Source organism: Schistocerca gregaria, chromosome 3, assembly GCF_023897955.1.
Source record: "Schistocerca gregaria isolate iqSchGreg1 chromosome 3, iqSchGreg1.2, whole genome shotgun sequence".
NCBI lineage: Eukaryota > Metazoa > Arthropoda > Insecta > Orthoptera > Acrididae > Schistocerca > Schistocerca gregaria.
Window position 1 is genome coordinate 389,733,394 of NC_064922.1, and position 17,708 is coordinate 389,751,101.

Sequence of the window (17,708 nt, forward strand, 5' to 3'; positions counted from 1 at the left end):
AGAGGTACCAGTGTGTTCAAGGACAGTGGGGAAAAGGGAATAATCAAAATGGTGATCATCAGGAATGGACATCTCATGTAGTTGGGAAGCAAAATGGGTAGCCTTACTGAGGTTGTCATGGAAGGGGTGATTGTCATGGAGAATAAGATAATGTTGGGTGGGATGGCTACCAGTAAGGTGGTGGAAAGCTAACCAGTACTTGGAGGAGTTGACAGGGAGGGTGGAGTTGAGGCGTGTGCACATCTGACACCAGTCCCGGTGTTTCTTTCCTGTAAGGAGGTTCTCGATGGGTCGCTGTAATTGCTGGTGGCCGATGAGTGTATCCCAGTCACGGGTGCAGAGGAAGGAGTGGTAGAGCCTGTGTGATACACGAAGAAGGACAACCTGTGGAGGAAGCATAGGGTGGTGAGGGTGGGTGAGTTTTGCAGGAACGCATCAGTTCCGGTTTCCATTGTCTGTGGAAATGGCGGTTTCGGCGTACATACAGATTTTACTGCACATATGGAACGGTTCACAGGTTTCATAATTGCTAGCTGTTGACCAGAGTACAGTAGTGTACTTTTACGCACGTTCATTTTTCGTATGTCAGGTAAGAGCTATATCCATTACAGAAAATGATAAATTTGATAGTCTATAATTAGGTTTGTAGTGGAGGGTCAGATGACAGAATTAACATGAGGCTGTGCAGCATGGAATGGAAAGCTGCTTGTTTGTGGGTGCTGTGAGATCTCAAGGCCTACACTATCGGTAGGTACTGGTTTTTTTCTGTAAAAAAACTTATTCAAAAATGTCCCTGAAAATTGCCGGCCGGTGTTGCGAGCAGTTCTAGGCGCTTCAATCTGGAACCGCGTGACCACTACGGTCGCAGGTTCGAATCCTGCCTCGGGCATGGATGTTTGTGATGTCGTTAGTTTAGTTAGGTTTAAGTAGTTCTAAGTTCTAGGGGACTGATGGCCTCAGATGTTAAGTCCTAAAGTGCTCAGAGTCATTTTTTGATCCCTGAACATTTCAAATGGTGAAGGACTAAGAAGGGAACCCACAGCTTGGCAGTAAAACTGTCTATAATTAGTGTTCGCAGATTAAAAATAAAATTGGCCAGGTGCAAGTAGAACTCGCTTTCTTATGAATGTAGACAGTTCGCCAACGCTCTTGCCGTAGTGGTAAAACCGGTTCCCCTCAGATCACGGAAGTTTAGCGCTGTCGGGCTTGCCTATCACTAGGATGGGTTACCGACCGGGTCTGCCGAGTGCTGTTGGCGAGCGGGGTGCACTCAGCGCTTGGGAGGCCAATTCAGGAGCTACTCAACTGAGTAGTAGCGGCACCGTTCACGAAAAGTGACAACGGCCGGGTGAGCGATGTGCTGACCACATGCCCCCACGTATGCGCATCCGGTGACGCCTAAGAGCTGAGGATGACACGGCGGATGCTCCATACCGCTGGGCCTTCGGATGGTGTTTGTTTGTATATAGACAGTTCATCGATCCCTGTAGTCGAGGATCTCGATGAGTTTTACCGGCAAGAATTGGTCCCAGGAATTCCAAGACTTTCGCGAATGTTTCAGTTTTAAGTCTAAAGTCAACAACAATTGACAAAAGAAATATTATTGTTATACAGATACAAATTACATAATTTAGGATATTTTCCTTTACCTGTACTGTGAAATCTTGCTCCTTGACAAATTTCATGATTCTATGTCAACGGAAAGTACCCTATAGACTTTCATGAATTTGCGAGTATAAAAATATGCCACATGAATGGCACCTTAGGGCTTAGTATCTGGCATCAATTTCAACTTGATCCCTGAGAAAAAGGGTTTTTAACAGTCGGGCAGACAGACACAGAGAACAGCAAAATGATCCTACAAGCATTCCGTTTCTGCCGTTTGAGTTACGGAACCTAATGTTTCTGTTTCACATATGTTTGAGTTACGACAATTGTGTTATCTAATTCTACCAGCTTTACTCTACATTTGTGCACAAATTCTGTTAATATGTCTGTGTTCTCATCGGTGGGAACATCTGTAAATAAGCCAGTGACGTTAACGACGAGTGACGTTAACGACGCTAATTTAGAAGTGGGTGGGACATTTATGTCACTGATTTCATCAAGAAGTGCAATGGAGTTTATGATTCCACAACGTAGGATTACGTGATTTTCTTTTTAAGCATTTTATCTATACAGAAGCGCCGAAGAAACTGGTGTAGCATCTGTATTCGAATACAGAAATACACTCCTGGAAATGGAAAAAAGAACACATTGACACCGGTGTCTCAGACCCACCATACTTGCTCCGGACACTGCGAGAGGGCTGTACAAGCAATGATCACACGCACGGCACAGCGGACACACCAGGAACCGCGGTGTTGGCCGTCGAATGGCGCTAGCTGCGCAGCATTTGTGCACCGCCGCCGTCAGTATTAGCCAGTTTGCCGTGACATACGGAGCTCCATCGCATTCTTTAACACTGGTAGCATGCCGCGACAGCGTGGACGTGAACCGTATGTGCAGTTGACGGACTTTGAGCGAGGGCGTATAGTGGGCATGCGGGAGGCCGGGTGGACGTACCGCCGAATTGCTCAACACGTGGGGCGTGAGGTCTCCACAGTACATCGATGTTGTCGCCAGTGGTCGGCGGAAGGTACACGTGCCCGTCGACCTGGGACCGGACCGCGGCGACGCACGGATGCACGCCAAGACCGTAGGATCCTACGCAGTGCCGTAGGGGACCGCACCGCCACTTCCCAGCAAATTAGGGACACTGTTGCTCCTGGGGTATCGGCGAGGACCATTCGCAACCGTCTCCATGAAGCTGGGCTACGGTCCCACACACCGTTAGCCCGTCTTCCGCTCACGCGCCAACATCGTGCAGCCCACCTCCAGTGGTGTCGCGACAGGCGTGAATGGAGGGACGAATGGAGCCTTGTCGTCTTCAGCGATGAGAGTCGCTTCTGCCTTGGTGCCAATGATGGTCGTATGCGTGTTTGGCGCCGTGCAGGAGAGCGCCACAATCAGGACTGCATACGACCGAGGCACACAGGGCCAACACCCGGCATCATGGTGTGGGGAGCGATCTCCTACACTGGCCGTACACCTCAGGTGATCGTCGAGGGGACACTGAATAGTGCACGGTACATCCAAACCGTCATCGAACCATCGTTCTACCATTCCTAGACCGGCTAGGGAACTTGCTGTTCCAACAGGACAGTGCACGTCGGCATGTATCCCGAGCCACCCAACGTGCTCTGGAAAGTGTAAGTCAACTACCCTGGCCAGCAAGATCTCCGGATCTGTCCCCCATTGAGCATGTTTGGGACTGGATGAAGCGTCGTCTCACGCGGTCTGCACGTCCAGCACGAACGCTGGTCCAACTGAGGCGCCAGGTGGAAATGGCATGGCAAGCCGTTCCACAGGACTACATCCAGCATCTCTACGATCGTCTCGATGGGAGAATAGCAGCCTGCATTGCTGCGAAAGGTGGATATACACTGTACTAGTGCCGACATTGTGCATGCTCTGTTGCCTGTGTCTATGTGCCTGTGGTTCTGTCAGTGTGATCATGTGATGTATCTGACCCCAGGAATGTGTCAATAAAGTTTCCCCTTCCTGGGACAATGAATTCACGGTGTTCTTATTTCAATTTCCAGGAGTGTATGTAAACAGGCAGAATACGGCGCTGCGGTCGGCAACACCTGTATAAAACAAGTGTCTGGCGCAGTTATTAGATCGTTACTACTGCTTCTACTACGGCAAGTTATCAAGATTTAAGTGAGTTTGAATGTGGTGTTATAGTCGGCGCACAACTCATGGGACGGACAAAGCATCTCCGCTGTAGCGATGAAGTGGGGATTTTCCCGTACGACCATTTCACGAATGTAGCGTAAATATCAGGAATCCGGTAAACATCAAATCTCTAACATCGCTGTAGAAGGAAAAAGATCCTGCAAGAACGGGACCAACGACGACTGAAGAGAATCGTTCAGCGTGACGGAAGTGCAACCCTTCCGCATATTGCTGCAGATTTCAGTGCTGGACCATAAGCAAGTGTAAGCGTGCGAATCATTCAACTAAACATCATCGATATGGGCTTTCGGAGCCGAAGGCCCACTCGTGTACCCTTGACGACTGCGCGACAAAAAGCTTTACGACTCGCCTGGGCCCGTTAACATCGACATTTTAGTGTTGGTGGATGGGAAGATGTTGCCTGGTTAGACGAGTCTCGTTTCAAATTGTATCGAGCGGATGGACATGTTCAGATATTGAGACAACCTGATGAATCCATGGACCATGCATGTCAGCTGGGGGCTGTTTAAGTTGGTAGAGGGTCTGTAATGATGTGGGGCGTGTGCAGTTGGAGTGATATGGGACCCCTGATACATCTAGATACGACTATGAAGGTGACCACGTGTGTAAGCATCCTGTCTGATCACCCGCATCCATTCATGTCCATTGGGCATTCCGACGGACTCGGGAAGTTCCAGCGGGACAATGCGACACCCCACACGTCCAGAACTGCTACAGAGTGACGCCAGGAACACTCTTCTGAGTTTAAACACTTCCGCTGGCCACCAAACTCCCCAGACATGAACATTATTGAGCGTATCTGGGATGCCTTGCAACGTGCTGTTCAGAAGAAATTACCATCCGCTGTACTGTAACGGATTTATGGACAGCCCTGCAGGATTCATGGTGTCAGTTTCCTGTAGCACTACTTCAGACATTAGTCGAGTCCCTTCCACGTCGTGTTGTGGCACTTCAGCGTGATCGTGGGGGCCCTATACGATATTAGGCAGGTATACCAGTTCCTTTAGCTCTTCTGTGTAATTCTGTCGTTAGTAACTATTGTTGTAGCCTTTAGCATTGCGTTATTGGCGTGATTCTCAGACTACAAGCATATAGCTGTCTAGCGGACTCTGACACTTCAGGTTAGTGATCGGTCTTCGCGTCCTGGAAGGCGTGAGAGTGTGGCACTCATTTGGCTTTTGGTGTTGCAGTTCTGCCCGCTGAAGGTGTGGGTGGCCCGCGAGGGCTTCGCGCGGGTGTGCACGCACCAGTTCTCGCTGGAGCACCTGGACGACAAGCTGGGTCACCTCACCAACACCACGCTGCGCCTGCGCAACGACCCCAGCGACACGGTACAGGAGACACCGAAAACTGACTGATCCAGCAAATACTGAAAGTAGGAGGATTATGTACATACTACTGTTAGAAAATGTCAAACTGGAGAGTAGAAGTGGTCAAGGACCTAAGTGCCAAATTTCACTTTTGTCAGGAGAGTGAAAGAACAATGTACGGATTTCCTTTTTCATGTAGCTTATTTGTATCGAAAAAACTGAGAAGGTATTCTGAGACCGCTGAATTAGGTTGTCCACCTTGCGACGTTAAAAAAATGAGACAAATGAGAAAATAAATAATTTATAAAGAACGTTGTAAGAGGAATACCATGAAATCAACATGTTCTACTCGTAAATGCCAGTAAGAAAACTTATGTTTCAGGTGTCATATATACAGACTCACTACCCTTTATTTATGATACCACAAGCACAGAAGTACAGGAGTATCATTTTAACTACTAGAAACGTAATCAACAAACTATTTATCATGCCTTATAAATTTTTTACAAGAGAATTCATGAAACGCCCCTCCGCTTTGTCTTCTGTTTCTTCCACAACTCTGCTCTTGGAATCAGAAGTTGCAAAGTTGACTGTTGACATTTTTACGGTCTGCAGTGCATTAAATAGCCAGTGGACTTGCCGTAGTGGCAGTACCGGTTTCCGTCGAGTCGCCGAAGTTAAGTGCTGCAGGGCTTGCCTAGCTCATGGATGCGTGACCGTCTGTGTCAGCTGAGAGCTATTGGCAGTGGGGCTGCACTCCCTTGTGAGGCCAACTGAGGAGCTACTTGACTGAGAAGTAGCGGCTCCGGCCACACAAACTGACAACGGCTGGGAGAGTGCTGACCATATGCCCCTCTATATCTGCATCCAGTGATGCCTATCGCCTGAGGATGACATTGCGGTCGGTCCGTACCGTTTGGCCTTCTGAGACCTGTTCGGACGGAGTCTAGTGAATCAGATAACCCCGTTGAGTCACATACTATTATTAATAGTGCAATGTTCACTGAACTGAGGGAGCCCTACCATTGAGCTAGTAGGTTGTCGGTGACTGGCCTTCCCCATCCGAACGCGGGTTCCTCACAAGCGACTATTAATCAAATTGCTTGCATATGAAGTATCGTCTCTGTTGTGTAACTGGATTCGTGATTTCCTCTCAGAAACGTCACATTTCGTAGTGATGGACGGTAAATCATCTAGTAGAACAGAAGTGATATCTGGCGTCCCGCAAGGTAGTGTCATAGGCACTCTGCTGTTCCTGATCTACATAAATGATCTAGATGATAATCTGAGCAGCCCCCTTAGATTGTTTGCAGATGATGTTTTAATTTATCGTCTAGGAAAATCATCAGACGATCAAATCCAATTACAAAATGATCTAGAGAGAATTCCTGTATGGTGCGACAAGTGGCAATTGGCACCAAACAAAGAACTTTTGAGGTCATCCACATGGGTATTAAAAGAAATCGGATAAATTTAGGGTATGCGATAAATCTCACAAATCTGAGGGCTGTAAATTCGACTAATTACCTAGGAATTACAATTACGAATAACTTAAATTGGAAAGACTGCTTAGGTAACATTGTGGGGAAGGCGAAACAAAGACTGCGCTTGGTTGGCAGAACACTTTGAAGCTGCGACAAACCCTCTAAAGAGACAGCCTACATTACACTCATCCGTCCTCTGCTGGAATATTGCTGCGCGGTGTGGGGTTTCCGACTTTGATAAAGGTCTGATTGTAGTCTATCGCGATGACGGTTCATCGTATCGCGACATTACTGCTCGCGTTGGTCGAGAGCCAATGACTGTTAGCAGAATATGAAATCGTTGGGTTGAGGAGGGTAATACGGAACGCCGTGCTGGATCCCAACGGCCTCCTATCACTTGCAGTCGAGATGACAGGCATCTTATCCGCATGGCTGTAACGAATCGTGCAGCCGCGTCTCGATGCCTGAGTGAACAGATGGGGAAGTCTGCAAGACAACAACCATCTGCACGAACAGTTCGACGACGTTTGCAGCAGCATGTACTATCAGCTCGGAGACCATGGCTGCGGTTACCCTTGACACTGCATCACAGACAGGAGCGCCTACGATTGTGTACTCAACGACGAACCTGGGTGTACGAAAGGCAAAACGTCATTTTTTCGAATGAATCCAGGTTCTGTTTACAGCATCATGATGGTCGCATCCGTGTTTGGCGACACCGCAGTGAACGCAGATTGGAAGCGTGTATTTGTCATCGCCGTACTGCCGCACCACCCGGCGTGCTGGTATGGGGTGCCATTGGTTACACGTCTCGGTCACCACTTTGAACAGTGGACGTTACATTTCAGATGTGTTACGACCCTTGACTCTACCCTTCATTCGATCCCTGCGAAACCCTACATTTCAGCAGGATAATGCACGACCGCATGTTGCAGGTCCTGTACGGGCCTTTCTGGATACAGAAAATGTTCGACTGCTGCCCCGGCCAGCACATTCTCCAGATCTATCACCAATTTAAAACGTCTGGTCAGTGGTGGCAGAGCAACTGGCTCGTCACAATACGCCAGTCACTACGCTTGATGAACTGTGGTATCGTGTTGAAGCTGCATGGGCAGCTGTACCTGTACACGCTATCCAAGCTCTGTTCGACTCAGTGCCCAGGCGTATCAAGGCCGTTATTACGGTCAGAGGTGGTTGTTCTGGATACTGATTTCTCAGGATCTATGCACCCAAACTGCGTGAAAATGTAATCACATGTCAGTTCTATTATAATATATTTGTCCAATGAATACCCGTTTATGATCTGCATTTTTTTTGTGTGTAGCAATTTTAATGGCCAGTAGTGTATTTTGTTAACACCAATCTACGTAGGGAGAAATAATCATCATAATAGAATAAGAGAAATCAGAGCTCGAACGGAAAGATTTAGGTGTTCCTTTCTGCGACGCGCCTTTCTAGAGTGGAATGGTAGAGAAGTAGTATGAAAATGGTTCGATGAGCCCTCTGCCAGGCACTTAAGTGTGAATTGCAGGTAACCATGTAGATGTAGAAACGATAATTTTGTAACTGTCACGTATTTAAGGCTGTTAAACCCGAGAAAAAGCTTCACGAATAAGTTAATTTGGAATTAAGAATTTTTGCCGTCATGCTGGTTCGTCAGCGACTGTTCGTAATGAAAGGTAACAGTCCAGCCCGTGCAAATTTTATTGGTAAATGTGCTAGGCAGTTATTTGTTAAGCAGTTTGCATTGTTTCCTGAAGACTTGGCACCGATTGAAATATTTATTTTCGCCAATGTCTTCCTTATCTCAAGATACTGTACCTAGCATCCTGTAGTGTGTATAGAACGTTGCCACTAGAGGCCGTTTGCCGGCTGGAGGCGCTATCCCTGGTGCGCTGTCTGCAGCCGGGCAGCAAGTGGCCGCTGATGGACCTGCGGCAGTGGGTGGAGCTGAACCACGGGAAGCTGGCCATCATGGGGCTGGTGCACGACGCGGGCCGCCTCGTGCTGACTGCGCTCACCGCTGCGCAGACCGCCGTCTCGCACGACCCCCACTGCTTCGAGCTCTACGGCTTCGACATCCTCATAGACGCCGGCCTGCGCCTGTACGACTCCTTCTACCCCACTCTCCCTAATGTCTCACCTCATGCGTCCCCATCTTGTAAGCATCGACGTAATGGCTCGCTTGCGTGCATTGCACAAGTATCAATGTTTATACACTTCGTTCTTCCTTCTCTTGTGCCTTTGTCCCACATCGACGCAGGGGTGCGTATTCGCAGATCTGGTAAGGTTGCAGGTAGCTAAATGCATTCTCTGAACATTATTTCGAGCAGTTAGTTCAAGAACCCACGCGAACAGTAAACAGTTCTGTAAATACACTTGACCTGTTACAAGACAACCTCCCCATCGCACACCCCTCAGATTCAGTTACAAGTTGGCACAGTGGATAGGCCTTGAAAAACTAAACACAGATCAATCGAGACAACAGGAAGAATTTCAGTGGAACTATGAAAAAATAAGCAAAATATACAAACTGAGTAGTCCTTGCGCAAGATAGGCAACATCAAGGACATCTGTGGGCTAAGGAGCGCAGTAGTCCCGTGGTTAGAGTGAGCAGCTGCGGAACGAGCGGTCCTTGGTTCAGGTCTTCCCTCGAGTGAAAAGCTTATTTTTTATTTTCAGTTTATGTGACAAACTCTTATATTTTCATCACTTTTTTGGGAGTGATTATCACATCCACAAGAAAACCTAAATCGGGCAAGGTAGAAGAATCTTTTTATCCATTCGCCAAGTGCACAGGTTAGGTGGGTCGACAACATATTCTCGTCATCTGACGCACATTCCGTCACCAGTGTCGTATAGAATATAGCAGACGTGTTTTCCTGTGGAGGAATCGGTTGACCTATGACCTTGCGATCAAATGTTTTCGGTTACCATTGAAGAGGCATGTCCTTTCGTCTACTAGTTGCACGGCTTTGCGATGCGGTCGCAAAACACAGACACTAAACTTATTACAGTGAACAGAGACGTCAATGAACGAACGGACAGGTCATAACTTTGCGAAAATGAAGAAAGTAAACATTTCAATCGGGGGAAGACTTGAACCAAGGACCTTTCGTTCGACAGCTGCTCACGCAAACCACGGGACCACGGGGCTCCTGAGCTCAGAGAATCCTTGATGTTGCCTATCTTGCGCATGGACAACTCAGTTTGTATATTTTGCTTATTTTTTCATAGTTCCACACAACTTCTTCCTGTTTTCTCTATTGATCCGTGATCAGTGTTTCAAGGCCTATCCACTGTGCCAACTTATAACTAAATGTGAGGGGGGTGCGATGGGTAGGTTCCCTTGCTAGCAACAAATAATCCTGAGCTGATAACAAGCATCAAAACGGATACAGGGATTAGTGAACTCAGGGTTGTCGTAGCGAGACTGAATGCTGTAATCACCAAATCGTCCAAAACCAAACGAAAAGTATACCTATTCAAAAAAAGCAGATAAAAATTCAATTGACGCCTTCCTGAGAGACGATCTCCACTCCTTCCAAATTAACAACGCAAATGTCGACCAGGCGTGGCTTAAATTCAGTGAAACAGTATCGGCAGCAGTTGAGAATTTTGTACCAAATAAATTAACAAATAACGGAATTGATCCCCATTGGCACACAAAACGGGTCAGAACACTGTTCCAGAAACAACGAAAAAAACATGCCAAATTTAAAGGGACGCAAAATATTAAAGATTGGCGATCTTTTGCAGAAGGTCAAAATTTAGCGAGATGCTTACAAACCTGGCAGAATATCCAAAGAGATTCTCGGTTTATGTGAAGTATGCTAGCAGCAAGACACAGTCAATGCCTTCTCTGCGCGATAGCAATGCAATTACCATAGACGACGGTGCTGCCAAAGCAGAGTTGCAAAACACACCCTTCCGAAATTCCTTCACAAAGAAGACGAAGTACATATTCCAGAATTCGAATCAAGAACAGCTGCCAACAAAATAACGCAAAAATGACATCCTCGGAGTAGTGCAGCAACTTAATCACTTAATAAAAGCAAGTCTTCTGGTCCAGGTTGTATGTCCATTAGGTTCCGTTCAGATTAGGTTAATGCAATAGCTCCTTACTTAATGGTCATATACAACCATTCGCCCTACGAAAGATTCATACCCAAAGACTGGACAGTTGCACAAGACACACCAATATTCAAGACAAGTAGTAGGAGTAATCCACTAAATTACAGGCCCATATCGTTAACGTCGATATGCAGCAGGATTTTGGAATATATGTTGTGTTCGAACATTATGAATTACCTCGAAGAGAACGGTCTATTGACTCACAGTCAACACGGATTTAGAAAACATCGTTCTTGTCAAACACAACTACCTCTTTACTCACACGAAGTGCTGAGTGCTATTAACAAGGGATTTCAAATAGATTCCGTATTTCTAGATTTCCAAACGGCTTTTGACGCTGTACCACACAAGCGGCTTGTAGTGAAATGGAGTGCTTATGGAATATCGTCTTAGTTATGTGACTGGATTCGTGATTTCCTGTCACAGTGGTCACAGTTCGTAGTAACTGACGGAAAGTCATAGCGTAAAAGGGAAGTGATTTCTGGCATTCCTCAAGGTAGTGTTCTAGGTCCTTTGCTGTTCCTTATTTATATGAACGATTTAGGAGACAATCTGAGCAGCCCTCTTACGTTGTTTGCAGATGATGCTGTCGTTTATCGACCAGTAAAGTCTTCAGAAGATCAAAAAGGTATTACAATGATTTAGAAAAGATATCTGTATGGTGCAAAAATTCGCAATTTACCATAAACGATGAAATGTGTGAGGTCATCGACATGAATGCTGAAAGAAATCCGTTAAACTTCGGTTTGTACGATAAATCAGTCAAATCTAAAGGCCATAATTTCATCTAAATACATAGGAATTACAATTACGAACAACTGAAATTGGAAGCGACACACAAAAAAATGTTGTGGGGAAGGCTAACTAAAGACTGCGTTTTATTGGCAGGACACTTAAAAATAGTAACAGATCTACTAAAGAGACTCCCTAAACTACATTTTTGTCTGTCCTCTTTTAGAACACTGGTGTGTCGAGTGGGATCCTTACTAGTTAGAACTGACGGGCTACATCGAGAAACTTCAAAGAAGGACAGCACGTTTTGAATTAACGTGAAATGGATGAGAGTGTGGTATTGAAATGATGCGGGAGTTTTAGGTGGACATCATAAAAACAAAGGCGTTTTTCGTTGCGACAGAATCTTCTCACGAAATTTCAGTCATTAATTTCCTCCTCCGATAGCGAAAATATTTTTTGACGCCGACGTACACAGGGAGAAACGATTATCATAATAAACTAAGGGAAATCAGAGCTCGCACGGGAAGACATAGATGTTCGTTTTTTCCGCGCACTATACGTGAATGAAATAATAGAAAATTATTCTGAAGGTGGTTCAATGAACCCTCTGCCAGGCACGTAAACGTGATTTATATAGTATTCATGTAGATGTAGAGTTTCAGAGGTACCCAGATGCCCTTCCTGTTCCCAGTCCGTTACCCCCAGAACGAAATATGCGTACTCCAGCAGCCTGCGAATAGCGTTATTCGGGCGAAAATGAACGAAAGTTTCCAAAATTATTGCGAATCGAGTAACTGAGGCGCGAGTGGGGTGCCAGCCAAGTATTCACTGGGTGTGATATGGAAAACCGTCTAAAAGTCACATCCACGTCAGCCGGCACACCGATCCTCGTCGGTAATAGGCCGGGCATATTCGATCCACCTGTGCAATTCCCCATCCAAGAAGCTGCGCTTTAACACGCATGGCTATCCAGGCGGGTTCTCAAAGTTTATATACTAACTTGCACTTTTCGTTTTGCTGAATATATTAAGCGTTACTGCCAAGGATTATGCGATCATGGTACAATGTTCGTCTCCCAGCACGGACACTGTTCAAAAATGACAGGGTCCCTGCTCACACAGATTGCATCGTACAAGACTGGTTCGCAAGTACAAGGATGAATTATCACATCTCCCTTCACCTTCAGGGTCACCTGATCTCGTTATTATTGAGCCTTTGCGATCTACTTTTAGGAAAAGTGTGCATGACCGCTTTCCACTATCGTCATTTTGACCTGAAAAATGTTCAAATGTGTGTCAAATCTTATGGGACTTAACTGCTAAGGTCATCAGTCCCTAAGCTTGCACACTACTTAACCTAAAGTATCCAAAGGACAAACACACACACCCGTGCCCGAGGGAGGACTCGAACCTCCGCCGGGACCAGCCGCACGGTCCATGATTGCAGCTCCCCAGACCGCTCGGCTAATCCCGCGCGGCTTGTGACCTGAGCATGTCAGTATTTTTCAGGAAGAATGGTATAAGATTCCCTTCAAAACCGTACGGAACATGTATTTATCCATGAGAAGATTGGAAGCTGTTTCGAAAGCCAATTCGTTTCCTGTATCCTATTAGGCAAGATAGTGTGTTGTGTTTTTCGGTGTGTCCATATTTTTGCCCAACCCCTCTACCACCGGTACACAAGTCGAGACTAATGAAACAGTTCGTGAAAGCCTTAACGAAACGTGTAGAATATTTCAAGTATTTCTAAAACAATACGTTTCCTCAACTACGAGAAGCAAAAATGAAAGAAGGTGTGTTTGTTACTTTGACATTCAAAAAATTATGTTCATATTCACTTCCAACCTTGAATCAAAAATTACAGAGGGGATTGGGGGAGGTAGGTTTCGGTGTCATTCATGGCTGTTGCTACGCTTTTAGACAACGAAAAGGACCGATATTATATTTCTTTTGTTGCCAACATGCTAGAAAACCGAGGCAATTAGACACTACGATGGTATATGAATGTCAAGAGTCACTTTTTGTACAATCACCTTAATTTTTTCCCTGCAAGTTTGTGTGATGCTAGTGAGGAACAAGATAACAAAGTGATGGAAATGCTGCATCAAGGCCGCTGGAATGATGGTGGGAGACTGCTGTTGGTCACTTCACTAATACGTGAAACAGAAGAAGAAACTATGCTAGATGCTGTATAGAGACGAGTGAAAGGAAATGTAAGCCAGTGGACAAGTAATTCCTCTGTAAGAAATGCGGTTTTTCATGTTTATACGTCAGTGCAACCTAGTGGACAGTGAGGAATAAAATTAATATTTATCCAGTTACACGTGTTTTACTAATTTTTCTAGTTTCTAATGAATACACAGCGCGTCACAAAACTTACATGATAGAAAAATCCGAAGTCACAAATACAGTGCACAGCCCCCTCCCTCCCCAAAGAAAACGAGATTGATTTATTACCAGTATGTAATAAAAAATAATCAAATATTTCGTTGGCCTGTGTAGTTGTCCTTTATATCACTTTGTTTACAAATCCACAGAAGATATCAGGAAGATATAGTTTGCTTAACATTTTAAAGAGATGTACGCAATGTTGTATTTTTTTCTTATATAACCAGTATGTTAGGGAAATGAAATGAGAAAGCAGGCATCCGGTGAAAACCTTTAGTCTCTAAAATGAGGAATTGGAGAGAAAACAGAGACCTGAAGTTCGCCGGAAAACGTAGCTTACAGTCAGATAAGTTAAACTGCCCGTAATCTTAACTCTGTGCACCGGCTTTAAAGTTGGAGCGTTAACTTCCTGTTATTGTAATGGCTCACAGTCGCACGTTATTTCCCAGAACATTTTCTGTTTGTCTTCCGCTGTCTGTGCTTACTTTACACTATCCAGTGTAAAATGTTTCTCTGTTGGATCAGAACTCTAGGTAATACTCGTGTGAACCCTGTCTCCTTCATTCCATTTGAGTGCTTTAAAAATTAACGTCGTTGTTGAGAAATCTTAGTTCTTGATTAGCTGTCAATCTCCCCAAGGAACTTTTTTCTTAAGTGAAGACTAAGCAGAATTACTAGTAGAAATGACAGAAAGAACATAAAGTGAAATTTGTAAATTTCGTAATAATAATTAATTTTCTGTCTTTCTTTTGTGGTCCGGCTTAGTTTTTTCTTGTAATATTATGACATTTCACAATGAATACTCTTATTGGACGACAATCATTTTGCTCTCCTTTCTGGTATTTACCATTAATATACCACATCATCTGGTTAACTATACTAATTTACGACACATTGGTAACATAAACAATTCCGCCATCAACCAGTAAATGACGAAATTTTGTTCTGCGTGCTATTTCTGTGTCATATATCCGAGTGACGTATATCGACTGCAAAAACAATGCAATCAAAACATCTGCGTACATGTCATGCGATTGAAAAACTGTGTATACTCTTTAATGGGGTGCTTCTTGGTGTTCTGCCGAGTCATTGTTTTCATTTTATGCTCAATAATTCAACGACTGTACCAGGCATCTTCCTCAGGTGTACTCGCCGCCTGGACTCCAACCAGACCGTCGTATTGTTGGTCCTACGCTGCTATTTATATCTGAGTTCGATTTCCGACACCCACTATGGATGTTTCTGAGAATCGTCACTAATACTACACGACAAGAAATTTTATTCAGCTTCTTACACTCTGGTGGATGTGAGGAGCGGCGAGAATTTAATAAATTGAGTGTCAGACGCCATCTTTATTTAAAATGAAACCGCTGTCCTTATTTACTATGTTTCCTGATTTCTCTACTTCGATAGACTCTTTAATTATGGTGTTCCACAAACTTGGCGTTTACACTACGATACTAATCTCATCGTATGTCATTTCCCTAATAGATTCGAACCAGTGATAGGCGACAGCCAGTTTGCTTGGTTCTTTTAGTCAGGTGTGCCGCTGATATCCCTTGCATCTCTGCTCGACTATTCTGATAATCTCCCTAACGTCAGACATGCCACATCTGCGTGGTACGCGATACACACCCAGCTTTCGGAGACCTAGATCGTCTTTAACATTACAAACAATACTTTTTATCTTAATTGAAGGAAGCTAAGATACTGGATGCCATGTTTCGGTAGGAGTATAACGACTTTTTTTCCAGATATTGGGAGGTTATTAGATATATAAGCGATTTTGGCTTCTCTTCATTGGTCAAGTCTCAACCTTTGCTCCCGCATCTCGTGGTCGTGCGGTAGCGTCCTTGCTTCCCACGCCCGGGTTCCCGGGTTCGATTCCCGGCGGGGTCAGGGATTTTCTCTGCCTCGTGATGGCTGGGTGTTGTGTGGTGTCCTTCGGTTAGTTAGGTTTAAGTAGTTCTAAGGGACTGATGACCATAGATGTTAAGTCCCATAGTACTCAGAGCCATTTGAACCATCTCAACCTTTGCCACAGGCGATTTTGTTTTTGATTGCAGCGACTGTTCAGTTTGATTATCTGAGTACTCATTTCTTCGGAATGCTATTCGTAGAAGTTATAATTCTTCGGCTCTCTTTGTATGAAAACTTTCGAGCTATATGTACCAGGGTCTTCAGCACCGAATGTTGTTGTGACGTATGATGGATGTGGTTGTAGAGATAGTCTTCAGTGCGCACAGGATTTCTCTATACACGGTGACTCAAGGATCCGTCCAGTCTTCTCTTAATTCGCTCGTCGAGAAAAGGACTCTCCTCTCAATGGTTACTTCCCTAAACCTTGAGATAAGAGAATATTAGTAGGACCATGTTGTATTAGACGTATGTTTGTAAATGAAGTGTGTGCTCCACTTTTTTAGGTGGCTGCTGGAGGTGAATGCTTCTCCATCTCTCGCTCCAAGTGATGCTGATGACCAGCGACTGAAGCATGACCTCCTCCAAGATGTATTTAACATTCTGGACTTTGAAGGAAAGTATGTCAAGAGCAAGATGTAAAATTTCCATTATCTATGTTTGTAGACTGTGTAATAATTATTCTTCTACGAGTAGTAGGTCTCCTGCTTTATGATATGTGAATCATAAACAGGTTCACCTTTTTTATAATTTTTATAATGAATTCTTTCATTAAAGGTGCCCACCTGGTTTGTTTTCCTAAAAATACGGACATCTTAATGATAAGGAATGTCTCGTCACTTTCTCAAATGTAGATGACAATACTTAGTTAAAGTAAATTTGTCCTCAGAACACATATTCTACTTACTGAAGTAACAAATATTTTACATTCTCGATCAACATCTTTGTGTCATAGTGCCTCATTCCTTTCTCGTTACAGTTAGAGAACTGGCTCGATACACAGTGTGTTCCAGGAGGAATGGTGAATATTAGGGATGTGACAGGAACGATCAGTTGAGGCAAAAAATTGCATATGGACATATGCACTATTCCGAATGGGTTTCCAGGTAGAACACATTTAATGCACATTATTATTTATTTTCTGTGTTATTCTGTACATTGTCAGGTTTACACGTGCACAGCACTTTGCAAACATGCATTTTACTCATTATCAGTTGTTTTTTTTTTAAAAACTATTTTTAACACATTCACCTCCAAGAAAGTCGCCATGTGCTGGCAGTAGGACAACGCTGTACCATTTCAGCAATGTGTTGCTGTTCTTTAACAGGATGTTGAACTAAACATTCGGGAAAAATGGGAACTAGGAACAACAGCTGTCTCACGCAACGCCCTGGAAACTCTGGTAAACCGCGCGGGATTAGCCGAGCGGGCTGGGGCGCTGCAGTCATGGACTGTATGGCTGGTCCCGGCGGAGGTTAGAGTCCTCCCTCGGGCATGGCTGTATGTGTTTGTCCTTAGGATAATTTAGGTTAAGTAGTGTGTAACCTTAGGGACTGATGACCTTAGCAGTTAAGTCCCATAAGATTTCACACACATTTGAACATTTTTTTTGAAACTCTGGTAAACACTCTACAAGCAAAATTTGACATATCGTAAAACGTTAACAGAATCCTTCGACGGTAGTACGAGCACTACGATCGTAGAAGCTGTAAATGTACACAATATCTGCGTATGCTTCCTTGGTGTAGATGTGTGACATTTTAGCAAGCGCGCATACACACACAGTTAACAGATGCTTCTCTCTGATACACTCTTAGTCATTCGCACTACTCCACTCACAACACACCGCAGACAGTTTCACTTCATCTGGCTAGTTTGATGGCAGGAGGGCGTCCCGAGCAAGGAGGTTGAAATCAACGAGGTTAAAATAAAACGCCGAC

The 17,708-nt window shown here is 44.7% G+C and overlaps 1 protein-coding gene across 1 annotated transcript in view; it reads left to right on the top strand.

The window, feature by feature from the left end:
• The window catches only part of LOC126355383 (probable tubulin polyglutamylase TTLL9), a gene marked incomplete at its 5' end in the record, with an annotated part of 93,589 nt that overhangs the window by 58,068 nt on the left and 17,813 nt on the right, over window positions 1-17,708 (top strand). Inside the window, 3 exons of the mRNA XM_050005678.1 lie at window positions 4,992-5,132; window positions 8,501-8,700; window positions 16,275-16,388. Coding sequence (XP_049861635.1) covers window positions 4,992-5,132; window positions 8,501-8,700; window positions 16,275-16,388 — 455 coding nt within the window. The remainder of the gene's footprint in view (window positions 1-4,991; window positions 5,133-8,500; window positions 8,701-16,274; window positions 16,389-17,708) is intronic.